We start from the raw sequence: 26,897 nt of genomic DNA, 5'->3' as shown, positions 1-26,897 counted from the left end.
TGTCCTGTAGGCAACTTGCCACTCCCTACTGAATAAAGCTACAGCAAAAGAAAAAAAGGAAAACAAAAAATCCGTAAGTTCGGAGAACTTTTTACTAGCTGTTTCTTTCCAAGCAAAACAAAAATCTTTTGCTGTTTGTTAAGAACATCTTCACTTCAGCCTATTTGACCTTCACTGTAAAATCATTCTACTAATTCTGGCACAAAATAGCTTTCATTTCAATTAACCCTGGAATTAAGTTACATTGAAACATTCTCTGTGTTCCTTTGGTTTGATTTATCCCAAAGGCGTTTTGGGGACATTCGTTGCATTGGATATCTCTGGCCTAATTTCATTATTGTCATTTAAAAAATTATAAGTGAACGCAAAAGAAACTTAATTTCAAGGCCTTAGGAAATGCTGACTCTCTCCATTCTTGCTTCTTGTTGCAGGTAATGTGAATGGTTTCTTTTCCTAGAGGTGAAAGTTTTTCTTCATTGTTAGAAATATATGGAGGGAAAGTGTCACTTTCTAAATCTTACCTGAAAGTTGCAAAGTTTCACTTTTTTACTTACGTTTTTACCTAGAGAGGCTGAGCCAGAATTTAGATATTTGTGCTTACATTATAAAAATTCTAATGAGAAACTTTTACCTTAGAGAAAGTCCTGTTAGCCTGTTGGGACTGAGAGTGTAGTCCTTTTGAAATAAAGGAAAACTCAGTGAGTCTGTATGTGTGTAGAAGCACCTCATTTTGCAAACATGGTTAAGAATATACTGCCTGTTTCTATGAACTTGTCCTAATTTAAAGGAAGAAAATTAGAGTAGTCATAATTTCATTTTCTTCCCATGAGTGGAATTTGGTCCAAATTCATTCATTTTAAATTTGTCAGTGTCTGTCACTGTGACTTACCAGGCTGAGTATTATCTTTGTTCGTATAATGCAAATGATTTTAGAGAAAGATGTAAAAACAACAAAAAAATGTAGTTTAGGAGTCATGTAGGCAATTACATATGAAGGTAAAATTTAGAATATAGTATTCATTTGGTTTCATCTTTCATTCCTTGTCTAAGCTTTACAAATAGTAAGTTTCTGTTTTAAATTCAGACCTAGATTAAAATTTAGACACCTATGCTCATGTACATTAGAGATTTTGAGTATGTTAAGTGGGTTGGGTCAGCTGTGAGCAAATGGATTGGATGGCTGTCTTGCTTAATAAAAACATTTCTTTCTAATGCTTCTAATTCTCAGCATATGTGAGTTTAACATGTATACGCCATCACTGTTGAAATTAATTTACTGTTTCTAACCCCCGCTCAGTGTTTTACTAATGGCATTGTGTAGTGTATCACATAAATTAAAATTCTGGCTTTCTGTGTTTCTCTAGAGCATGTGTTCTAGCCTTCCTAACGTTGCTTTATTTATTAAGATTTTATCTAAAATTGTTCCTTGAAATGTTATTTTCTACTAGTGTTATTTTCAGATTTTTTTTTTTAAGTTTCTGGGTAACACTGAGTTTTGGAATGTATTTCTCAGCACAGGTGATATGAGGTCCTCATGGAAACAAAGGGAAGCTAATGGGTAATTTGAGGTATTTTGGGACACATTCCAAAGTATGAAGACAATATAGTCATCAGGAATTTAAAATGTCAGTTTTTGGAGTTGCTGGCTTAAGAATCTAAATATGTTTTCTTTAAAAAGCAAGCTAACTCTCGGAGTATATGGATAATGGGTTGGAATATGTAAAATATAGAGTGAAGGTTCTGGCTTCTGGTATATTAGCTGTGTAGTCATATTATAGATAATTCCACTTATTACGCTCCAACATATAATGTCTAATCAGATCTCTTTCTAGAAGTTAATTGTCTGCCTAACTCCGGGAATCAATCATGTATAGGTGGTGATCCTCTTGCTGATGTAAAGTTAATGACTGCATTTATTTTTACCATGTTGTTCAGATTTTACTCAAGGGAGTAAAGAGGACATTTGACTGAAAACTGGTTTCAGAGTACAGACTAGCCCAACTTTGACCTTTTTATGCAGAATGTGTTTGGGATCTAAATTGGATTTTTATAGATTAAAAAAAAAAAACACTTGACTATGTATGTATTATGAGGTAATATTACATTGGTGTTCGTTAGTGGTGAGAGAAAAAGAACTATTTTTATCAGTTGTCTCATGAAACTCGCTATATAGCACTTTGATTGATATTGATTACATCAATATTGAGTTTAAGTTCCAAAAATATACTGATACTGTCATCACTGAGATGCATAATTTTATGATACCGGAAACAACATGTGTTCCTGAGGTGTAGGTACTTTGAGTTTTGACAAGAATTAATTTTGAAGATGTGGAGGATAGTGAAAACATAGTACTTTGCAGAAGTTTGACAGTCTTCTCCCTTTGGGAAATAATTCACCCAGATTTTCATTACCTTATGAGATTAATAGTATTAAGTATAAGCCAGATATAAATGTGAGTCACACCTGAAACCTTTTTTGTTCTAGACAAAACTAGTAAGTAGCCACTTTCAAAAATGTGCATAGAAGTTACTGGTTTTTATGAGATGTCTTCACAACAGGTTAGTATTTTATAAATTAATTGGTTCTTTGGAAACCGAAAATTATGGCTTTTAGTTTTTAAAAAACTGTCTTATGATTTTAACCTTAATGGATGAATGTGAATGCATGTTTATTCCTTTAAAACAACCTATTTAAAATTAAATACAAAGCAGTTTTTAGTCCTCTTCTTCCTACCTCTTTACAAGCTTGAAAATTTTGTAGCTTTGTTGATAAATTTCTTCCGTTTTAAGATTCAAATTGGGGAATTCTAAAAGAACCACTCCGTAGCAATGGTGGTCCCTGAACATTGTGAGACCGTATGAAAAATTTCGTCTGTTGAGTGTGTACATCCATTTGTCTGTTCGTGTTCCCCTAAAGGTTAAATACCGTACTAGAATAGTAAAAGTACTTGAATTTTCTTCTCAATTCTATTTCTAAAACTGTATTTCGGCTAAGAATAACTCTCAAGCAGTGTTTGGGTTTTAAAGCTATTCTAGTAAGGCTGCTGTACTTAGTCATCTGCACCAGCTTCCTGTCCCTGGAGTGCAGCGAGCTTGTCCTTCACACAGTAGCACCCACAGCACTCGCTGTCACACAGGAAAGCCCCCTGACCACGTGGTGTAACTGAAGGTGAGAATATGTTAGTTACAGCTCCTGTGTGTTAGCGCCGTTGGAGAGGGTGCTCTTCAGCTTGAAAGCCTGAACCGTCTGAAATCTTAACTATGTACTAATTTCCTGCCAGATAGGGCAGAAAGTGAATGAGAGCTTTTAGGCAGTGAATAAGAAGACATTTAAAATGTATGCCACACGAAGCACTCAAGGGATAGAAGGAAATGAAATCATCCTTACTCTTCCCAGAGCTAATCTGGAGTCCGTGAGCCACGTGAATTCATGACAAGGAGCCATTAAGGCATTGCAAAGGAAACTAGAGTTCTGTGAGATTCTGCCCAGAAAGCCCATTTTGTTATCGTCCCTCCCCGTGCTCTGGAGCATAGGCGTGTCCCTGGCGTCCTGGCACGTTGACTGCAGTGCCGCGTGTGGCTCGGCTGTTGAGCTCACCGCTGCCCTGTGCGGCCCGATGTGCGCTGAGCCAGCGCGGTCGTGGAGGTGAACGCGTCACACCAGCAGTCTTTACAAATAAGTGTGTGTGTGTATTATCTGTAAAAACGTGTAAATTAGAGAATCCTGTCTTTTTCCTGTGTTAAAACAGTAACTGCAAAGAGACGGGACCCAAGCCAGTTCCATAACACTTTTCCCAACCTAACGCACCTACTCCTTTACCTTCAAGGTAGAATGTTTTATAAAGAGAGAAAAATCCATTTTAAATATTGGGCTCACACTGTTTTTCAGGGTGAACAACTATTTCTCGGTCCCTTACCTTTTTTTGTTTGACAGAATTGCACCTTGAGGCATGCACACGGGTCTCTTTTCTGCTGGTGGGCTCCCTGTTTCCTTTAGGTCCCCGAGAAGTCCTGTTCCTTCATGATTTAAATAATAGGTCCCTGTCTTAAAAAGCATTCCGAGGAAGAAACGGAACTGGCATTGTTACTTGTAAGTAAGTGCTTTCTCTTGATAGGAATCTAAATAAACTAACCTTTGTTTGTGTACGGCAAGCATTCTGTTCAAGGCACTCGGTTGTCCCAGGAAACAACAAAATGTAAGTATTTACACTCAGATACGGGATGTTTCGGGGTCTGCTGTTGAAAACTTAGCTTCACCTTGTAAGAGTGCACCACACTCTCATGTCTGTTGATCTTAGTAAAGTATGGTAATCTGTGTGTGAAAATTTGTTTGTGCTTTAGTTACTTATCAAACTTGCAGTGTGAAAAACATTGATAAGTGTAAGATCTTTTTTCAGGTCTCTTCTCCACCACTCATTCATGAAGTTTTTCTTTTTGTTGTGCTGTAAAAGGGTGGAGGGCAAGAATTGAGGATAAACTTTATTTACTGATGTTTGGGGAGTAGGAAAAAGCAGAAATGTGTTGCTTACAAGGGTTGATCTGTTCAGAGTTTTTGTGCCAAAGCCTGACCCTCGAGCTCTTTCTTCCCGTTTCCTTTTTAAACTCAAACCATATACTCAGTTCTCAACTCCTTATTTTTAGGTTGTTAGCCAGCGTTTCCCTCAGAACAGCATCGGTGCGGTGGGAAGTGCCATGTTCCTCAGATTTATCAATCCTGCCATTGTCTCACCGTATGAAGCAGGGATTTTAGATAAAAAGCCGCCACCTAGAATTGAAAGGGGCTTGAAGTTAATGTCAAAGGTGAAGAATTATTTTGATAATCTATTTTAAATTTCCCTTCTGACTAAATTTTCAGTTTTCCATATTTTCTGTACTTACACTGGAATTTATTTTTGAAATACCCTGTGTTTTTCACTTATATGCTTTTGTTTTATTTTTATTTGTTAAATTACAAAGGAATCATTAGACTGATACCTGATGGACCTTATTATCGTGGGGAAGTATCTTAGCAAATGTCTTCTGAAGATAGTTTTCTATGTATTCATTCTGCAAATTCTGAAGTGGAGACTGAAATGGAGACTGTATGGATTTTTATTAAAAAAGACATTAAAATTTTTAATATGTATTTTTACATATGTAAATATGTGTGTGTATATATGTATTGAAATTATATCAATGAGACATACAGAAATATACATATAAATGAGCTATAGAAATATATATATATATAAACTGTATCGATGAGAAGATTAGTTCTTCAATGAATAATATGATTTATAACCGTGTTTTATTATTTAGATACTTCAGAGCATTGCCAATCATGTTCTCTTCACAAAAGAAGAGCATATGCGGCCTTTTAATGATTTTGTGAAAAGCAACTTTGATGCAGCACGGAGGTAAGATTGCTCTCTTTGATTTAAATAGTGTCAGTTTCACTTAGGTCTATGTACTTGGTCTACGTGGAACTCCTGTGTAGGTTTTTTTCCTTCTTCCCTCTCTAGGTCAAGAACAGAGTCAACCTTATTTTATTTTACTGTAAGAGACAGTAGCGAAATAAATCCATATTCTTTATAATTTGGTAGTGACTTCCATATTTGAAAACTAGCAGGGATTTCTGACACATCTACTAAAATAAAAGATTTGAAGTTGCTATAATATGGAGGAGAGAAAAAAGGAAAAAATTCCTTCTAGTAAAAACTAAAACCAAAATGGTACACATAATGCTTAATAGTGTATAATGACAATATTTTTTTATTAAAAATTTTTTACTTACATCCAAGTTAGTTAGCCTCTAGTGCAATAATGATTTCAAGAGTAGATTCCTTAATGCCCCTCGCCCATGTAGCCCATCCCACCTACCACATCCCCCCCCATAACCCTCTGTTTGTTCTCCATATTTAAGTGTCCCTCTCCCTGTTTTTATATTATTGCTTCCTTTCCCTTATGTTCATCTGTTTTGTATCTTCAAGTCCTCAATATTTTGATGTTGGAATATTTCTGATACTTCAATTTGGAAGCGTATTTGAACTAAAAAGTTACTCTAAAGGAGTAATGACAGCTGAAGTTCTGTGATTTTAGAGAACTTGAGTTCTCTTAGGTGCCACAACTAACTTGTTCTTTATCTCTCTGAGTTGTTGGCTAATCTGTAAACAGGGACAATACTACTTGCGGGTCTGAGTCGATTTTAGAGAAACGCAGGAGGTGGTAGTGTATGATACAGAGCTTTGTAAATGTAAGTTAAAGTCCAGAATTCTGCCTTTCACGTGGTGTGAAACTAATTGATCTCCTAGTCTAAGCTAGACTTGGGCAACTCTCTCTCCCAGCTTTTCACTGTTGTTCTGACCAGTTGGCATTTAAAAGGTACGTTGTTGGGCTGCAAGCTATATTGGAGAGAAAAGTGAATGTCGGCATAGGATTCATATTCCAGCAGATTGATTCCCCAAAGAAAGTTAAGAGAACAGAGGTTCTCGTCCTGGCTCTGACCTAACAGGCTGTATGGCTGTGGGGAAGTCTTGTGTCTTGTGTTGCTCTCCGTTTCCTTATCTATAAACTACTGTACTGGCTTCTGTTCAGAGTCTCATCCATCTAAATTTTGCTGCTGTCTGACTTCAGAACCTGCTCTGAAGCCTACCCAGGTATCAGAAATGGAAAACCAGCTTTCTCCTGGTCTCTTCTTTTGTGTTTAGTGACAGTCATGTGTGAATAATCCTCCGTACTTGTAATGTCAGTTATTTTACAAAGCTACTTCATATGAATTTGATTCAGACATAGATATGAGTGCTTCTAGTTTTTCAAAATTCTGATGGCTTTGTATTGTTTTAAGGTTTTTCCTTGATATAGCATCGGACTGTCCTACAAGTGACACAGTGAACCATAGCCTCTCCTTCATCAGCGATGGCAATGTGCTCGCTTTACATCGTCTCCTCTGGAACAATCAAGAGAAAATTGGCCAGTATCTTTCCAGCAACAGGTAAGATTTCTCAGTCATGGCGATTGCGAAAACTCTTAGTTTAAATTTATAAAAATTATTGGGCATGAATAATGCTTTTTACTTGGAAGCTGCTTAGAATAGGAATTACGGTGTGGAAAGAGAAAGGTAGAACTCTCAACTCTTGCATAGGCAAAGGGTTGACTCATATGAAACGATCAACAAGCCCACCTAGGTGCTGCAGACTTTTTTTTTTTTTAATGGTAAGCTAAAAAATCACAAATTAGCCCTTTGGGGTTTTCTCTGGTTTGCACAACATCAAACGTGTGCAACAAGATATAGAGGAGTTTAAATTTACTAGGAGCTCAGATAAGTATTGGTATCTGAATCTGAAGAGCAGCTAATTCTCAGGAATTTAAAAATTAAACCATTGCCAGTGTTCTGATTCCGTTTGTGATACTCTAAGTATATGCAAATAAAGCTTCACGTAAAAAATAATAATTGAAAAGTGTTGTCTCGTTAACTTGGTGTTGTTTCATTCGCTGTTTGTTTGTTTTTATTTGTTTTAATGTTTATTTTGAGAGAGACAGAGTGTGTGTGTGTGAGCAGGGGAGAGACACAGAATCAGAAGCAGGCTCCAGGCTCTGAGCTGGCAGGACAGAGCTTGATCTGGGGCTTGAACTCACAAACCATGAAATCATGACCTGAGCCAAAGTTGGACGCTTAACCAACTGAGCCACCCAGGTGCCCCTTGTTAGCTGTTTTTAAAGCCTCTTGTAGCCTTACTCTCTTGCTGCCCTTTCAGGTTGTGTATGTGCATAAATGGCCCAAATCCCCATGCATTCCTCTTACAAATGTGAAATGAGTCCAGAAAAATCTTACGTGCTAATTAAAATGGTTTGCTCATTCATGGGCATGCTAGAAGACCATGAAGCTAAGGCTGACTGGTAAAGAGATGGTAATTTAAAAGAGAGAGCATTTTAACCCTTCATGAATTGTTAATGGATTAAATGATCTGGGCATGACTGAAGTCGGCCATGACATGGAAGGATGAAGACGCTTTGTCTGTGTGCCACAAAAATAAGCTGCTGAACTTTTAAATGCAAACATTCATTTCTCTCATGTACTTTACGTACATATTCACGTAGCTTGATGCCACAGAGTTTTTAACAATTCGGATGTTAAACACCACAGCACATTCCAAACGCACAAAAGGGTATAGGCTATACTATGACAGATATGGGTAGACCCATATCTACCACCTAGCTTTAACATTAGTTTGCTATTTCACTTCAGATCCTGATAACATTTTATTTCTTGGGGGAAAAGATATTACTTCTCTTTATGAAACTGACAGAAATAAGGAAATTATAGGCATATATAACATAGTTTTGTGTGCTTTAAAAATCTGCAGAAATTGGGGCGCCTGGGTGGCTCAGTCGGTTAAGCATCCAACTTTGGCTCAGGTCATGATCTCGCAGTTTGTGGGTTCGAGCCCTGCTTCGGGCTCTGTGCTTCACAGCTCAGAGCCTGGAGCTGCTTTGCATTCTGTGTCGTCTTCTCTCTCTGCCCCTCCCCTCACACTCTCTCATAAATACACATTAAAACAATCTTAATAAGTGAATAAAAATTTGCAGAAATTATATATCAAATATAGTCTCTTCACAATATTGTTTGAGATTTGAGATTTACCATTTTACTAACTTATGTTAGTATTTTATTGAATAACTATATTAAAATGTATTTTCACAGTTCCTAACTGATGGATATTTAGGTCTGTTTCTTGTTTTTCAATGTTCTAAATAGTAATGTAATAAATATACTTCATATTTGTCTTGTATATGACTTGAATGTGTGACTGCTGGGTTCTGGGGTACACACAACCCCACCTTTTCTAGATACCGCTCCATTACTTTCCAAAGTGAACGTGCTGATTTACACTTTGGTCAGCACCGTGTGAGAGTACCTCTTTATATACATACTCACCAAAGCTGGCATTAGTATACTTCATAATTTTTTGCCGATTTGATGTTTATGAAATCATATCTTGTTACTCTTGTTTGGCTTTCAATCCTTAATAGTTGCTGAAAATCCATGTTTACCCTGGTTAAAGAGAGATCTGATATCAGGGACAAATATATCCAATTCATAAAGACTAGTTTCTCAAGAAGGATTCTTTTCATCCTATGAAAAAATGGATCATAATGTTATTTTTACTTACTGATTGCTCATTTAATGGTAAGCGGTTGAGAATACTAGAAAAAGTGAATTTTTAGGTAATTTTGTAGTTTGGAGAGTGGTCATATTTCTAAGGTGTCTCCATGTATACTTAGAACCTTTGAGGTCTTTTTAGTGCCGTTTTTACAAATCGGCAAGAACCACCTGCGGACATTAAGAAGAAAAGCAGCCAATGATAATCTAAAGCAATGTGTGCAGCTAGATGTGAACTGCTACCTCTTTCTAAGTAGTTTGCCATTTCTAGGGATCACAAAGCTGTTGGAAGACGACCTTTTGATAAGATGGCAACACTTCTTGCCTACCTGGGTCCTCCGGAGCACAAACCCGTGGCCGACACACACTGGTCCAGCCTTAACCTTACCAGTTCAAAGTTTGAGGAATTTATGACTAGGTAAAGTACCACCGCGAAATAATACTTGCTTTCTTTTGGATGAGATACGAGGTTTACCAGTAGACCGCTTCTGAGATGCGCTTGTGTTTCTGATGGAAGATTCTCAGGAAAGACGTGCCTGATGACCGCATCGCCATATTTTGGGATCCCACTTTTTTCTTACCTTATCTATTGTTGACATGTGTTTTGTTCTATAGTCGGTTTTCTTATAAAAATGATAGTATCTTATTGAATAGTACTTTGTCATATTGCCTTGAGGTGTTTTTGCATTGAATACTTATTGGGGGGAAAGATAATCATATTCAGGGAGATTCTGCAGCTCAGTGTGAGTAAGTGATCTGCCCAAGATTCTGCACCTCAGTCGGAGGTCCTTTGGTTTTAAGCTCTGAACTCTTTCCGCCACACCGCAGCAGGTTTCAGAACCGTCCCCAAAGTCCATGCTATTAACTGCTTGTAGATTGAGACTCACAGAATTTGGTAAATTTCAGTAGTGCTATAAAATTCCTGCGGACATTTGTTTTGAGTCTCGTTTAGAGGGATTTAGTTTGTGAGGTGAGAGACCCTCCTCATAAGGCATTCATGTTCCAGCAACAATATATGCTGAATCCTTCAGTCTTTAAAGCACCTTTCTTCGGGTGCCTGGGTGGCTCAGTCGGTTGGGCATCTGACTTCAGCTTAGGTCATGGTCTCATAGTCTGTGAGTTTGAGTCCCACGTCAAGCTCTGTGCTGACAGCTCAGAGCCTAGAGCCTGCTTCAGATTCTGTGTCTCCCTCTCTCTCTGCCCCATCTCCTGCTCACTCTCTGTCTCTGTCTCTGTCTCTCAAAATAAAGACATTAAAAAAAAATAATAAAGCACCTTTCATCGTACTTTACACTTAGTCACTTAGTCAGTTCTTCAGTGGCTGTGGGTGTTTTGTTCATAACATGTGCCAGAGATAGAAATAAAAACAGAAATTGGGGCGCCTGGGTGGCTTAGTCGGTTAAGCGTCCGACTTTCGCTTGGGTCATGATCTTGCGGTTCGTGGGTTCGAGCCCCGCGTCTGGCTCTGTGCTGACTGCCAGCTCAGAGCCTGGAGCCCGTTTCAGAGTCTGTGACTCCCTCTCCCTCTGACCCTCCCCTGCTCACGCTGTCTCTCTCTCTCTCCTAGAAATGAATAAAACATTAAAAAAATTTAAAAAAAAACAGAAATTAAAGTTCAGAAATTAATTCACGTTCAGGATTTGCATATACTGTGCCTTGCAGTGTACATGCTGCTTGTTGGTCATATTTCCCACAGACCATAGTTCTGTATACTTCAGTTCTTTGCTACCATTAAGAGAATGTGTGACTACAAAACAGTCTTTTTTCCAGCTTAATCTTTATCTTTAGCTCTATTCTAGTATTCTCTTTGCAACAAATGTTTATTCCTAAGTGATTAAAGGAATATTTTCCACACAAAATTGTAATGGAAACTTCCATAGTACAAAAATATAAAGCTTTTTTATTAAACATTGTTGAGGACATCCTACCCATTTCCCCACTTTTCTAAGAAAGCCTGTTTATTGCTCTTATCTACGACCCTAGCTTCCCTTATAAAACAATCTTCCATGCTTTGGGAGACTAACTGATCTAACAGTTGTGGTGTATATATAGTGTTCAATAAATGTTAAGTGTTATTTTTGTTCTCTTCTCAGCTCCCACTGATGCTCTTTGAGGCCTGTTTTTGTTGTAAAAAAAAAAAATGACGAAAGCTTTAGAATTTTCTCAACTATAAAAATAAACATTGCTAAATTATTCAAAACTCAGAAATCTATTTTTTAAATTTTTTAATGTTTTATTTACTTCTGAGAGAGAGAGACAGAGACAGAGAGAGACAGTGTGAGCAGGGGAGGGCCAGAGAGAGAGGGAGACATAGAATCTGAAGCAGGCTCCAGGTTCTGAGCTGTCAGCATAGAGCCCAACGCGGGGCTCGAACCCACGAACCGTGAGATCATGACCTGAGCCAAAGTCGGATGCTTAACCGACTGAGCCACCCATGCGCCCCACAAAACTCAGAAATCTGAAGAAGAAAGCAAAAAATTCTGTTACTCTTCTTAGAGATATTCACCTGTTAAGAGATAACTCACTTAATGTAGAGCAGATAGCCTCATCATCATTTATCTATGCATATGTGTGCCTGTTTCTCATATCAAATGATATCTAGGTTGTTTCCAGTAATACTAAACAAACACTGACCTGGTACTGGCAATATAATAAACTGAGAAACAGCCTGTCCTCCCCACCCCTTCCAAGACACAAGGTGCATGATGCATGGAAATACGAGGTCAAAGGAACTATATATATATATTTTTTAATGTTTATTTGTTTTGAGAGAGAGCACCAACATGAGTGGGGGAGGGGCAGAGGGAGACTGAGGCTTCAGTCTCACGACCCTGAGGGCCGCCTGGGCAGCTCAGTCAGTTAAGCGTCTGACTTAGGCTCAGGTCATGATCTTGCGGTTCTGTGAGTTTAAGCCCTCCATCGGGCTCTGTGCTGACACTCGGAGCCTGGAACCTGCTTTGGATTCTGTGTCTCACTCTCTGCCCCTTTCCCTCCCTCCTCTATCTCTCAAAAAATAAACATTAAAAAAAAAAGTTTTTTTTTAAGTCTCATGACCCTGAGATCATGACCTGAGCTGATATCGAGAGTCAGACACTTAACTGACTGAGCCACCCAGGTACCCCCAAAGGAAATATATTTTTGAAATATTTTACTTTTAAAATACATAGCTGGAACATAATTTCTGAGCACATTGCCACCATATGGTCAGTACAGATTGATAAAGAAGTGGAAAGTCTGAAAAAAGTTAAGAGATTCAGATGACAAGGTCCAAAATGATTATTAGGTGTTTCAGAAATGGAGCTTAGAGAGAATGGTGAAGAGGTAATATTTGAAGAGACAACAGAGGAAAATGTCCCAGGGTTGGTGAATGACCTGAATCTTCAAATAATTACACACACTGAATGTTTAGTAGAATATATAAAAATCAAATCATGCTTTTTCAGAAGTATTTTAAAATACACCTGGGAATTTAACATATGACTACAAGTTCATCTAGCAGTGGACAATTGGATTGCTTCCATACCTTGGCTCTTAGAAGTAATGCTGCAGTAAATATAGGGCGTGTGCATCTTTTCAAGTTAATGTTTTCATATTCTTTGGGTAAACACCCAGTAGTGGAATTATTGGATCGTTGGTAATTCTGTCTTTAAATTTTTGAGGAACCTTCATGCTGTTTTCCGCAGTGGCTGTGCCCACCTACATTCACACCAACAGTGCATGAGTGTTCCTTTTTCTCCAGCATCCTCACCAACATGTGTTGTTTCTTGTGTTTTTGATTTTAGCCATAGAATGGAATTTTAATAAATGGTGTTGGTAGAACTGAGTGACCATCTGAAAAAAGGTGCTCACACTGTTCATGAAGCTAAACGCCCGTGCAGAAGAAAACACAGCCAAAGGAAGGCTTTTTAATCATTCAAAATCATGAACAAAAAAGGAAAGGTTGATCAACTGGACTCTTGAAAAACAAATAAATAAAAACTCAACAGCTTCTAGGAAAAAAAAATGCCACGATTAAAAACATTCCTGTGGTAGGGGCGCCTGGGTGGCTCAGTCTGTTGGGCATCTGACTTCGGCTCAGGTCATGATCTCACAGTCTGTGAGTTCGAGCCCTGCGTCAGGCTCTGTGCTGACAGCTCAGAGCCTGGAGCCTGCTTCAGATTCTGTGTGTGTGTGTTTGTCTCTCTCTGTCCCTCTCCCGCTCGCTCTCTCTCTCACGCGCTCTCTCTCTCAAAAATAAATAAATATTATAGAATTATTTTAAATTTAAAAACAATCCTATGGTTAATATTACTGCCCAGTACTTAGGATAGTCTTAAGGACCACTTGTTATGTTTCAGAGTAACACCTTGAAATTTTGGGTACTTGTTGTCAAATTGCCCTTCAGAAAGTGTGTTGCTTTTTAAATGTTTTGTCATTTAGTACATTTTATCACTGGTCTAATCATGGGTTTTTATAAATACTCATTGGACAATATAAAGCCAATGAGTTACTCTATTTTTTTGTTTTTCCTTTCAGGCATCAAGTACATGAAAAAGAAGAGTTCAAGGCTTTGAAAACATTAAGTATTTTCTACCAAGCTGGGACTTCCAAAGCTGGGAATCCTATATTTTATTATGTGGCACGGAGGTAAGAAATACTGTTTCAGTTTCTCTTATCAGAGTGTTTAAAATAATCACAAATGGAGAAAGACGGCAAGTTTGATTTTTCCCACTTGACCTCACTGGAATTGAAGACCAGTTTACCTGGAAGAGTATAGCTGGGTAAATAACCATCCCATCCCCAGAATGATGCATGGTGTATTAGAAATTGCTTTTCCGGAGACCTGTTTCCTACTGGCTTCTTTTTCTTACATCAATTTTTTTTTAATACTTCTTACAGTGGATTAATTACCAAGAATAAAAAAATTGCAAAGAATCTTTTTAGGTGTATTCTGATTAAATAGTATCTATAACATGACAGTCACAAATTTATCTTTTTGAGCAGAAGTCGAACTTTAAGAGTCTGTTTCGAAGAACTTTTGGTAATATGCTGAGTATGACGACATCAGGGTGATTTAACAAATAATTTAGAGAAGGTGTGGATATTTCTATAATGGTGGCACAGGTGACAGCTTGGAAAATTGATTGCATTTTTTTTCATGCTGTCTTCAGTCCAGGCTAGTTCCCAGAAAACCTTTCAGGAAATGCTGTGAGCTCCTCCTTAACAGTAGGCATGAGGCTTTGCATTACTTTTCCTGCTATTGTCTTCTCTTTCTTGCCTCATTCTACCTTTTGAGAACTCACCTGTGACACTAGGTGGCCAGTGACTTTGACTTTTGACTTCTTCCTGTTCATGTCATAAACTCATGGTATTTGAAGGGCAGAGGCAATGTGGTCTAACAGAGAGACCATTGGTTTTGGAATTTCAAGGGACTACATGTAATCTTAGTTTTACTGTTCAGTAGCTGTAGAAATTAATCTTCCTGAGTGTCCTGAATTTAGCGTAAATTGAAGAATTATGTCAGGAGACTGAATGGTCATGGGTGGCAAGAACTTGCCAGTATATAGGAAATGGAGGTCTTGAAATGGCAGAAGAGGACTGAACAAAGGAATGCAGCAGGTGGGAAACTCATTTAATCAAAGGACTCAGATAGCATTAAGACCGGGAAGCCTCGAGAACTGCGTGTTTAGGGAATTAGGAGAGTACAGAAACTTGTGTTTACCCTGCACTCGCCTCTTGAACAACTCTGAGTAATGTCTCTTCATTTCCCTTGAAAGTCTTCTCTCCAACTTTTCTATCAGTTCCTTTTTCTAAATTGGTTCAGTTTCATTTCCTTTTGCAATTGCCATGAACCATATTTGTATTTCAACCCCAACTTTTAATGCAGCCAGTAGATTTTGACCCTCCCTATGTTGCTGAAGTAATTGAAAGTGAAACATTGGTGAGAGAGGCAGACAGGTGCGTGTCCTCCTCCCCCTTTAAATTCTTGTTGGTTTTCAAGTAGCAAAGATTTGTGGGAAACCTCAGTGCAGACACCCTCTGTTGGATTAAATCAGTGAGATTTCCAGGGAACCTACATAACATGGTGATTTAAGAGTGTTAAGGATTCTCAACTTTGTTGCTTTATTAGCCACATAATCTTAGACAAGTTATTTTTTTCTGAATCTGTTTCTTCATATGTTAAAAAAAAAAAAAAAAAAAAAAAAGACGAGGGGTAGAACTTGTAAAAACTATCTGTAGACCTGTCCCCAAAAGTATTTTGTGACTTACAGTTCTGTACAGAGTATGTTTGAGGTTTTCTTTCGTTTTTGTTTTTGTTTTTGTTTTTGGATAGGACTCTTCCAATTTCAGATTTTTAATACTTTCCATTTTTTACTGAGACCTTGGAGAGATCCTCTTGGCCTTCATTTTCTCCTGGTGTGAAGTCTTAGCTCAAAAGAGTTACATAGTAGCTCAGAGCAGAGAGGGGGCCATTTCCTCCACTGTACACAAGTCCAGAAGTAGATTGTAAAGGCCTTCTCTCTACTTAGCCAACTTTACCAAAGAGCATTTGGGTAGGACTTCTCTTTTGATAATCCTGTGTTTCTGTGGCTTGGACTACAATGTATTCATTAATGTCTTTTGACCTGTGGATTCCATTTACCTTACAGATCGTCCACACACATTTCAGACTTGAAGTATGCAAAACTTAATTCAGTCTACATATATTCAGTTCCACTTTTTCACACTCTATTCTCCCTTTCAATAACATCACTATTCTTTCCCATGCTAGAAACCCTAATCTTCTTAAATTCTTACCTCTTTCTTTTATCCTCCTCATTATCAGTCACCTAGTCTTGATTTTAATGGTGAGATCTTGACAGATCAATTAAGTTGTTTTAGTGAGGCCTTTGTTATTGCACAGAAAACCTTATTTTCTCAGGAAAAACATGAATCACAGCAGAGCCTGCCCAAGTGTAGATGGAACTAGGTGGCTATCAGTTCTGGAACCAGCTTACACTCTGACTCTCTCTTGGCTTCATAATCAACTGTACTTCATGATTTTTCTCTTTCTGTATCCCTCCAGTTTTAGCCCCAGTTAACTAACTCTTTCATTACCTCAACACTTCGTGCTTCATATTCCAGAAAGAGAATGTGGTTCAGCTGAACAATATCTCTTTGGCAAAACCTTTCATGCCAAGTGTTGGTTGGCCAGTCAAGTACATGCTCCTTCCTAGCTGACAATCGTGTGATCAAAATAACCACCTAGTGCGATTCTTTTAGCGGGGGCTGTCCTTTGGCTTGTGTTCTCATTTTTGTTTTTAAATTGGATCTTAATGGTTTAATATTTCTTTTAGGTGCCCTGAAAATGCCTTTTGGAACCATTCCCCCCGCCCCCACTGCTGTTACTGAGACTTTCTTTTTAGCTCTTACCTGTACTAATGCAGCATTAGCTTCCAAGTTCCTAATTCCCAGGGAACTTCTTCCAAGTCATCTTCACATTGTTTCTGGAGGCAGTTTCCACACACATCTCATCTTGTCGCTCTCAGTGCATCAGGTAGCACCACTGATTCCTCATATACAGGAATCAACAGGCTCTGTTGTCAGGCATGCAAGGTGCTCTGTAATTTTTACCTGATTTCGTTTCTAATCTTTCCCTGCTATTCCCTCCCATATATTTATGCTCCTACCCTATAGTAGTTAAAGTACCATAAATACAAGAACAATTGTTGCATCCTTGTTTATAGTAGTAAGAAAAAAAAAAACAGTGTAACTGTTTTTCAAAAGGGGAATAGTTGAATATATGTTGCTGTCTCTATATTCTAGAATGATATACAATGTGTTAAGTTTATTCTGCTTGTTACAAGTGACAGAAATGAAATTCGAACTTGTACAAACCAAAAAGGGTATTGGTGGGCACATGTATCTGAGAAAATCAAGAGGTGGACTGGCTTCTTGCATGACCGTGTGCAGAGCTTGGAGAACATGGTCTTCCATGGTCTGCTCTGTCTCTCGACTCTGCTTCCTTTGGGTCGATATTCTTCCCAGGAAGCTCTCCCTCTGGGCAGCAGCGGATTGCATTCTCAGCTTAACAACTGAGGGAAAATGACCTCTTTGCCATAGGTGCAGCAAAAGGACTGGTTTTACTGGGCTAGCTTGAGTCACATGCCACTTCCTGAGGCAGTCACCATGGCGGGGGGGTTGGGGGGACCAAACCATCCCTGGAACTCAGTGAGGAGGCCCTGCTTGAATTGCGCCAGTTGAAAGGGAAAATTGGATCGCAGATACCAGGATTAGGAAAAATGGATTCTGATCAGGCGAGAGTAGCAGCAGTGTTCTAGTGCAGCTTTAAAAAGACCCAGAAGGAGGACTCTGCCCCTTGTTATACAAGGTGCAGACTAGTATATGTGCTCAAGCATATACAGATTGAGAAATGCGTGAAAACATATACTTAAACTATTCACATTGCTTATCTCAGGGGAGTATGACTGGAGGAGGTAGAGGTCCGAATATTTATTACGTATCTCTGTGTTTTTTGACTTGTTACCAGGAGCATGGGTTATTTTTGGAGAATAATAAAAAATATAAAACCTAAAAGATATAATGAACTTTAGGACTATTATGATACCTGCCAATTGCTTTTTGGGGGGGGTGGTAGTACCAGTAGTAATAGCGAGCATTTACTGAGTGCTTTCTCTGCATCAGGCAAGCTGTACATATGATAGACTTTTTCATTTAACCCTGACCGTAACCTTCTGAGGCATTGTTATTAACGGTGAGTGACCTGTGTATAAACTGAAACTTAAAAGAAGTTGTAAGTCACTCCTAAACCTAGCTGGGAGACTGACTTGAGAATTAAAACACAACGCATATCCCGAGGCCCTGTCCTAGGCTCCCAAATGGGAATCTCTCTGGGAGAGCCTAATCTATGTATTTAGCAGGCACCCAGAGTGATTCCTCTGTAATCAGTTTATTAATGAAGTTTGGGAATCCCACCGGGCTGGTTTGTAGACCAGCATGAAACTCTAATAGTTTTGAGAAATATTTCTGTAGGGAAGAGTTCTGAATTCTAGGCATCTGGTCTATAAATGACCTTTTCAGACACCAGACAAATGTTTTCTCGGAGCAAGATAATCTTGCCATTGGACCAGCTGCATTATACATTATAAGAGTTAGCAGAACTGGGGCGCCTGGCCGGCTCAGTCAGAAGAGCATGAGACTCTTGATATTAGGGTCATGAGTTTGAGCCTTACCTTGGGTGTAGAGATTATTTTTTCAGAGTTTTTTTTTTTGTTTGTTTTTTGTTTTTTTTTGAGAGAGAGAGACAGCTTGAGCAGGGGAAGGTCAGAGGGAGAAGGAGTCACAGAATCCGAAGACAGGTTCCAGGCTCTGAGCTGGCTGTCAGCACAGAGCCTGACGTGGGGCTCGAACCCACGAACTGCGAGATCATGACCTGAGCTGAAATCGGACGCTTAACCGACTGAGCCACCCAGGTGCCCCAGGTGTAGAGATTATTTAAATTTTTAAAAAAACAAATTTTTTTTTCAAAAAATAGAGTTGACCCATTTTTTACTGTAACAACATATTACTGTCCAGATTCATGAAACAGGTGACCCAGGTGTTTTTGTGTAGTAGTGTAATCTCTCCTTGTAAGATTAGCACTTGTCTGTTTAATTAAAAATAATATAAAAATAGCACACCCTGCTCCTCATTCCCCATCCTCTATCCCTTTCTCTCACACACCGGGGTGTCCTTTGGTTAGACGTCACCAACATAATTTCTTCTCTTAAACTTTTAATGTAAAAATCTGAGTTTCAATTCAATTCTGCAGGCATATCAAAGGCAAACGTGATATTTTGCTTGTCTTAGCAAAAGCAAGGAAATAAGGAAGGAAACCATTGTATTAAGGTAATAATTAAACTTACACAATTAAAATCTACAACCTAATTAAGCCAGGATAAAGATAACTTCCTAAGAAGTAAGTTGAAATAAATTTGATTTTCCTAGTGTGCCTGTTGTAATTCAGCAGATAGTAATGAACTGAGATAGGAGCGCAGACCGTTCAAGCGCACTTCAGCCTGAGTGCACACAAAACAGTGAACATACTATGTAGAGAAGAAAGTGAGTGTTGTCCATTGGGCTCAGTTTCGCGCCACCACTTTCCATGGTCGTCATATTTACGGTTGTGGTGGTCTCTGGGATCGCTGCTATTTTCAGAGGTGTCTTGTCATTTGACATCATCTTCACATTTGAGGTTATATGGAGCTTTGAAGCCATCTTGAAATTCGAGATTTTGTTGGAATCCGAGGTTGTCTTGGGATTTGAGGTTGTCAGAGAATTCAGGCTCATCGTGGGACTGGAGACTGTCGTAGAATTTGAGGTCATTAGTGTTGTTACATTCCCCGAAGTGTTAGCGACAAACAGGAGAAACAGGCTGATGAGTGATAGTTTGAGCATCATTTTCCTGCTTCAAAATAATTATAGAAGTTTACTGACACTTTGAACACAAATCTAAGAATCACCGTTTTTAAAGAGGGGATATCTGAAGGAAACCTCATTCCAGCACTGGGGAAATGCCCATCTTGGGTTTCACAATGTCTTTTTTTTTTTTTAAGTTTATTTATTTTTGAGAGGGAGGAAAAAAAAGCATGAGTGAGAGAGGGGCAGAGAGAGAGAGGGGAAAAGAGAGAGCATCTCAAGCAGGCATACACTGTCAGTGCAGAGCCTAATGCAGGGCTCGTACCCACGAACTGTGAGATCATGATCTGAGCTGGTCTGGTCCTTAACCTACTGAGCTACCCAGACACCCCAACGATTTTGTAGTTTTTAAAATAGGGAAAAAGAATGATCAGTATCAACTCCTTCATTTTACAAAGGGACCTAGACAAAGAGCATAACTTGCCTGAGAATGCATGTCTAAAACTGCCTAGAACTAGAACTTGAGTCTGACTCTTAGTTCAGTCTTCTATAGACGTATACCAAAAATCTAACAGCAAACTATTCTTACGGTAAGGCTTATTTACTTTTAGCTTACATTCAAACCTAATGGCTTGCCATCTTTGAGATAATGCAACTACCCCACGTTGGTCATGGTTAAAAAAATTTTTTTTAACTTAAAGCACAGACTTCAGTTTTAGGAATCTAACATATCCTAAAAGCTACATTTGGCTCTGTAATTCAGAAATTTTCAAATTAATATTACCTTTTTATGTTTTTTCTTTGAAGATTAGGAATTCAGGCTTTCTCCAGTGTCCCTTGGGGAATCTAACTTCTTACTGTATGCTGTTTAAATATAATTAGTGAAGAAGTCACGTGTTCTGAACTTGACCTGGGATTTGTTCTTTGGAAATATTCTGTTGAGTGTTTTCCAAACGACTAGTATAAACAGCTCGTCCTTGGCAGAGATCAAGGAATGCAAATAAAGTCTTTTTAAAATTCTACTTATTTAAAGATGCTGATGAATATATCTTTGTTACTCCTCTTAACTGTGTGTTTACTAGTTTCTTCACTAGATTGACTAACTAGAGGACTCTATTATTTTGCCTACTGTGCTTATCATGTCTTAAAATCAAGTAAGGATATTAAGAGACAGATCTTTATTTTTCTTAAAGCATCTTGCTTATATGTTTTTTATAGGTAGTTTCTGACCATGTTTATTTTGAAGTTTTAAAAATGATTTGGGAGTATAGCATTCCAGGCATTTAAAAATACATTAAATTATACATCCATTAGAAAAGAAGTTAAGCCTTATTAATATAAAACAAGCTTAGTAAGAAAAAGATTGCATATGAAAGTGATACTGTCATACTGTGTTAACAAAGTTTTGTTTTTTAATAATTTTTTTTCTTTTTAAGTAGGCTCCACATCCAGCTGGGGGCTTGAACTCCCGACCCTGAGATCAAGAATCGTGTGCTTTACTAATTGAGCCAGCTAGGCACCCCAACAAAGTTTTTTTTAAAAGACATTAAACCACCCACATCGAAGCACATTAAGTATATTCTTTAAAGGAATGTTGTCTTTTGATTATTTCTTTTCCTTGATAATTAACATACCGGGAAATTCAGTTGTATTGTGCTAATGTTTTCATCATGCTGGCCAGGACTCTTTAAAATCATGTTGACACACAAGGAAATTGCTACATCAGTGGCAGAAGTACAAGTCAGTACATGTTCCTCACTTGTTTTACTTTGCTATAAAGATTTGTTTCTCCTGAATGAATAGAACTGGTGCTTGCTAAATCTTACTATGTGGTACATGTAATAAAGAACCTCACTGAATGGGAGATTAGCGTGATTAGACCTAAAAGTCAACATAAAAAGCTTCTTAGCAACCAGAGTAAAAATGTATAAATCAGAGTCCTCAGGTAATACACAGATAAGTCCTTAGTGGTGCTCCAAACACTTCAATCTCAACTTCTTTAAGAGTTAAAATTCAGAATTTTCCCTTTCCTGTTTCTGAACCCAGATAGGTTCTTCTCAGAGTCTCTTTCTCAGTAAATTGCATTATCACCTAGCCAAATGGCTCTCCTACCTTGGGCTTCTCGTTGTCTCCTTTTACTTATTAATCTTAAGCTGCCCAGACATTTGATGATGATTAGGTAAAGTTTAAAATTCTGAACTGTCCGCTCAAGTGCTCCTAAACAGAAGCCATTTGCCAGTCATTTTTCAGGCCTTTAAATGCCTCCTGCCTCCTTTTGTTTATTCGTTCTCCCCCCGTCTGCCCGACGGACTTCTTCCTGTTCACAATTCTCTTCTTCCTTCCAGGTCTAACTCTGATGGCAGCGCCTTTTCTGTGAACCTTCCCTAATTCTACACTTCAGAGTCAGTCATTTTAAGACTTCATACTTTTAGAGCACTGATCCGAGTCTGCTTTTTGCTATAGATGCCTCCTAAATCTCTCCTCCACCATATTCTGGTGTTCTCTTGGTCAGGATTACCTCTTATTATCTGTATTCCCTCTGCCCGCTAGCAGTGAGTGCTGGTACAGAACAGGACACAATAAACACTGGAATTGATCGCTGTATCTCCTTTGTTTCTTCATGTCTGCAGGCTGATATCATTAATAATGTTTAGAATAATCTGAGCCAGTTGGTCATCTGCAGTTTTTCCAAGCGTGTGCCAGTCACAGGTCTGAGTTGAATTCCCATCTCTATTTTCTGCCATTTGAGAGTTTCTTCATTTGCATAATGATCAAAATGCACTTTCATAATCCCTTAGCTGCAGTTCTGAAACCCAAATCCAAAATCCTCCGGAAACCTGAAGTTTTGTCAAAAAAGGTTTGGTACCGAAACGTACTCAGTGGAAACCCGTCATCTGCATTGGTGTGAGGCTTTGTCAGTCATTGTTATTAGTACTGTCTATATCTGTCCCACTCAGTGTGGGTGTTAATGTTTCCCTGAAGACAGGCCCATTCGGGGTATGGCCTCAGATTCTACTGAAGTGGTATGCAGTACACCATAAGACTAGTGCTTCTGTCTGTGCTTCTTCTGTCCTGAGGGGCTCATCACCACACCGCTCCAAGCGCCTTTATAGTTAGGCGGTGCTGTGTGTCTGTGACCCGGTCAGGAAAATGTAGGCTCCACTGACCGGTGTCCCTTCCAGGCCTTCTCACCACTCTTCTCTCTTGTTCTCTTCTGTCAACACCTAGTAGAAACCAGTGGTTCAGGAGGGGGTCCGAGACATGATTGAGCTACTGGATGACCTGATACAAGTAAGCAAGAAACTCGTGTTGTCTCAGCCAGGGTTATTTTGGTGTTGTGACAGAAGTTCATTTATGCGGACAATTGCAGCCATGTACTGGATAACTTGCCTCTGCCTCTCCAGGCCCACTCCCTCTACGTCTCCACCCTGCTGTCCCCTGGGAGGCCGAGCTGTGTGTGGAGGGTAGCATTGAGCTTCTTTCCTCGTCTACTTCTCTTTGACCTCTGGGGAGGAGTGTATTCGTTCAGCTCACTCCCTGCAAGGTCATGGTAGGCTGACTGCATCCCTCTGTGAAGGTCATGGTTTTTGTCGGAAAGCCCTGTCTGTATCTATCTGGTTTCTGGTAACTGCTCCCTGCCTGCCCCCTTCAGGCCTACTGTCTCACTATCTCTACTAGTTTCCCTTATCTCTCCTGTAGGAAACCCTCCCCTCTCCTTTATGCACGTTCTCTAGTATCCCAGTGTGAGTGTGCCACCTGTTTCCTGGTGGAACCAAACTACTACAAACAGTATATGCGCCGCGTTGTCTTCCTCCATGTCCGAACAGCTCTAAATTCAGGACTGTATCCTGTCCCAAGGGTTTCAGATGAGGGATTGTGGATCTGTGCCAGGTTCCTAAGTTTATTAGCAGTATTGTGATAGTACTTGTATAGCGTTCAGTACAGGGCCCAGCAAATGGTAAGCATTGGGTGAACAGTAGCCAGGATTGATGTAAGAATAGCAACTGTGTTCTTAATTTTTTTTCTGGGAAATCTAAATTTCTCATATTTAATGCTGGAGCTTTGAAACTAGCCAGCAATTCTAAGAGCAGTATTTTCCTTTATATACTTATATATGACCTTGAATTGACCTACTTTTTTTTGGTGTTTCTAGAACTTTCTACCTTCACATATTGATTCTTTCAAAACTCTTAAAATATGTAGAAAAGGGATCTCATTTATAAAATCATCTTAATGCCCATAAATTTTATATAGCAATTGCTTGAGAATTTCAAGTTACAATTTTTTTTTTTTTAATGTTTTATTTATTTCTAGGAGAGAGAGAGAGAGAGACAGCGTGAGCAGGGGAGGGTCAGAGAGAGAGGGAGTCACAGACTGAAATAGGCTCCAGGCTCTGAGCTGGCAGTCAGCACAGAGCCCGACGCGGGGCTCGAACCCACGAACCGCGAGATCATGACCTAAGCGAAAGTTGGACGCTTAACCGACTAAGCCACCCAGGCGCCCCTCAAGTTACAATTTTAATATGTTACTCTAGAAATTGTTAGGTCCTATTTTCCCTTCGGTAACTTTTCGGTCTTTGGGTTTGGGTCTCATGAATAGGACACTGGAATGTTTTCTTGGGTGGCAGTTACACAAACACTCTGTTAGCAAGGGAAGCACTCTTTGCTCTTTAGAAATCCCGAAGTACTTTGCCATCGTGTTTATTGCACCTGTATCTCGCATCCCTTTAACTTTCAAAGTTTTGAAAGTAATATATGTTTGGTTCTGAAAGCAGTTAGGGTGTTCAGGATTAACATTTTTATCATGCTACCAGTGGGCTTTTACCTGTATTTAAAAGCAGAACATCTAAAACATCTAAGGAGTGTGTAGCACAATCAGCTTTCATTGTGGACAATTATCGTGAAGAAACTGTGCATAAGGTTCCTGAGAAAGTAGATGTGCCAATGTGCAGAAACAGGCTCTTGTTATGTTAGGCTTAAATGTGATCAATTTTAGAATTGTACTTCACTTTTCTACAGTAAAACATCAGCTTTTAAGGGGAAAAAAAATAACACTTTTCCCCTTAGCTGTAAAATACACGTTCCGGGGGCAAATGTCTATTTTGGAGCAAATTTGTTTCCTAATTTTATAATACTGTTAAGTCTGTTACCTCATTTTGGCTTGTTGTCATTTAATCTTATTTTTCGTTAACAGTGAAAACAAAGTGATTTAATTTTTAAGACAGACTGTCCTCCTCTCTGTTCCTTCCCTTGGGTAATGGCGTCTCCAACTGCCTTGAGCTTTAAAGAGAAGCCTTAGCATCAGTCTTCACTTGTCCTTGTTCTTAACCACATGCATCCCGTAGTCAGTGAGTCTTGCCGGTTCTGCTTCAGAAAGCGTTTTAAGCTTCATCTTCATACTCCGTGTTCAGTTCAGTCAGTTGTAAAAGTTGGGGTTAGCAAATGAACATTTTTGGTAAAGTACCAAGTAGTAAATATTTTAGGCTTCACAAGCCAAATAGTTTTTCTTTCTTTTCTTTTCCTTTCTTTCTTGGATTGTTTTTTTTTTTTTAAATGTTCTTTAGGGGCGCCTGGGTAGCTCAGTCAATTGAGCATCTGAATTTGGCTCAAGTCATGATCTCACGGTTCGTGGGTTTGAGACAGGTCATTCTGGCAGTAATGAGGAAAATAGAGGGCATGGGGTAATATCCTGGTTGACAAAGAATCAAATTAGGAAGTTGATGCAATAGCCTAGACCAGAGGTCAGAAAACTATGGCCCACCAGCAGTATACTGCCCACACGCCACTCGTGGCCTGGTTTTGTATGGCCTACAAGCTAAGAATGGTCCTTATATTTTTAAAGAGCATTTTATTTTATTTTTATTTTACATGTATTTATTTTTGAGAAACAGAGACTGAGCGTGAACAGGGGAGGGGCAGAGAGAGAAAGAGACATAGAATCTGAAGGAGAATCCAGGCTTTGAGCTAGCAGTCAGCACAGAGCCCAATTGTGGCGCTCGAACCCACAAACCATGAGATCATGACCTGAGCCGAAGCCGGACACTTAACTGACTGAGCCCCCCAGGTACCCCAGGACTTTTTTTCTTAAAGGAAAATCTATATTCTACTCTAAGTAGAAAGTCAGTATTGATTGCTATAACTAGAAAACCAGTAAGCAAAAGATAATGGAAAAAAGAAACACAGAACTGTTCAATGCCTATTTCACATACCACCTCATTATATAGGTCCCACACTTCAACAAAACCACTGACTTATAAGGTAGAGCCTTTGTTCCTTAGCAGCCCATACAAGGCTCTTCATAATCTTTTGTGCTGCTCATATTGGTCACAAGGCTGCGGAACCAATGCAGAAAGTTGAAAGTCATGCTGGTAAAAGGCTAGAGGCTGGCCCTGCTTTGGGAATCTGATGCCGCTGCCATCATTGATATGGTTCCAGGTAAACCTCGGGGACGTTCTCGGAGAAGGTATTCATGGTACACGGCTGAGGGTGTCATCAGCACAGCTGGCGAGAAGACTAGGGGAGCTGGCCAAGACACAAATCTGCCCACAAAGCTTTGAATGCCAAGTGAGCATTCTCCACATTGCCTTTACGACAGTGATCAAAAAAGTCCTCAAGCCATTTGTCTCAGTTGGTCAGTTAAGGCTAATACGAGAAGAGCTGCCGTCACAGTGGCTGGGAACCTGTAGAAGGGCACTCCCAGGGCACCTGGGTGGCTCAGTCAGTTGAGTATCCAACTTCGGCTCAGATCATGATCTCATGGTTCATGGGTTCGAGCCCCGCGTCGGGCTCTGTGCTGACGGCTAGCTCAGAGCCTGGAGCCTGTTTCGGATTCTGTGTCTCCCTCTGTCTTTGACCCTCCCCTGCTCACGCGGTGTCTGTCTGTCTATCTGTCTGTCTGTCTGTCTCTCTCTCTCTCTCTCAGAAATAAATAAAAATATTTAAAAATTAAAAAAAAAGAAATAGAAAGGCACTCCCGACTTGGTAGCACGCGCCTTGCCTTGTGCTTCAGCAACACGAACCATCCTACTTTACTGTTGCCTTGGATGCCCTTCCTTTAACGTAGAGCAAACCCCCTACTTTTGATTCAAGGCCCAGCTTGGTAACCTAACTCTTCTCCCTCTAGGCATGCTTTTTTAAAAGAAAATAATAACAGCTTCATTGAGACATAACTCACATTGATCCTTTGGTTAATTGAAATGTGTTTTAAAGAAACTTGACAGTGTCTCCAAATTCACACTTAATGTCCTGCAGCTTTTATTGGTTTTTAACTTCGAGACGGGGCAAAGAGACTTACCCCGCTTCATCCAAGTATGTACTTTGTCAGAGCAAGAAAGATCTCTTGTATAAAGAAGATGTGGTTTATCTATACCATGGAATACT

The 26,897-nt window shown here is 39.2% G+C and overlaps 1 protein-coding gene across 3 annotated transcripts in view; it reads left to right on the top strand.

Moving 5' to 3' along the window:
* Positions 1 to 26,897, top strand: part of NF1 (neurofibromin 1) — a 263,862-nt gene that overhangs the window by 141,810 nt on the left and 95,155 nt on the right. For 2 of the 3 annotated variants that reach the window (XM_039252840.1, XM_039252820.1), the window contains exons 31-36: positions 11 to 73; positions 4,644 to 4,802; positions 5,301 to 5,398; positions 6,826 to 6,972; positions 9,413 to 9,559; positions 13,657 to 13,767. In XM_039252840.1, the coding sequence (XP_039108771.1) occupies positions 11 to 73; positions 4,644 to 4,802; positions 5,301 to 5,398; positions 6,826 to 6,972; positions 9,413 to 9,559; positions 13,657 to 13,767 (725 nt within the window). The remainder of the gene's footprint in view (positions 1 to 10; positions 74 to 4,643; positions 4,803 to 5,300; positions 5,399 to 6,825; positions 6,973 to 9,412; positions 9,560 to 13,656; positions 13,768 to 26,897) is intronic. The other variant, XM_039252830.1, reaches the window with a different exon arrangement.

This window comes from Hyaena hyaena, unplaced genomic scaffold (assembly GCF_003009895.1).
Source record: "Hyaena hyaena isolate Hyena2069 unplaced genomic scaffold, ASM300989v1 scaffold_10, whole genome shotgun sequence".
Classification (NCBI taxonomy): Eukaryota; Metazoa; Chordata; class Mammalia; order Carnivora; family Hyaenidae; genus Hyaena; species Hyaena hyaena.
The sequence above is the reverse complement of the archived record's forward strand: the minus strand, read 5'-3'. Positions and strand labels throughout refer to the sequence as shown.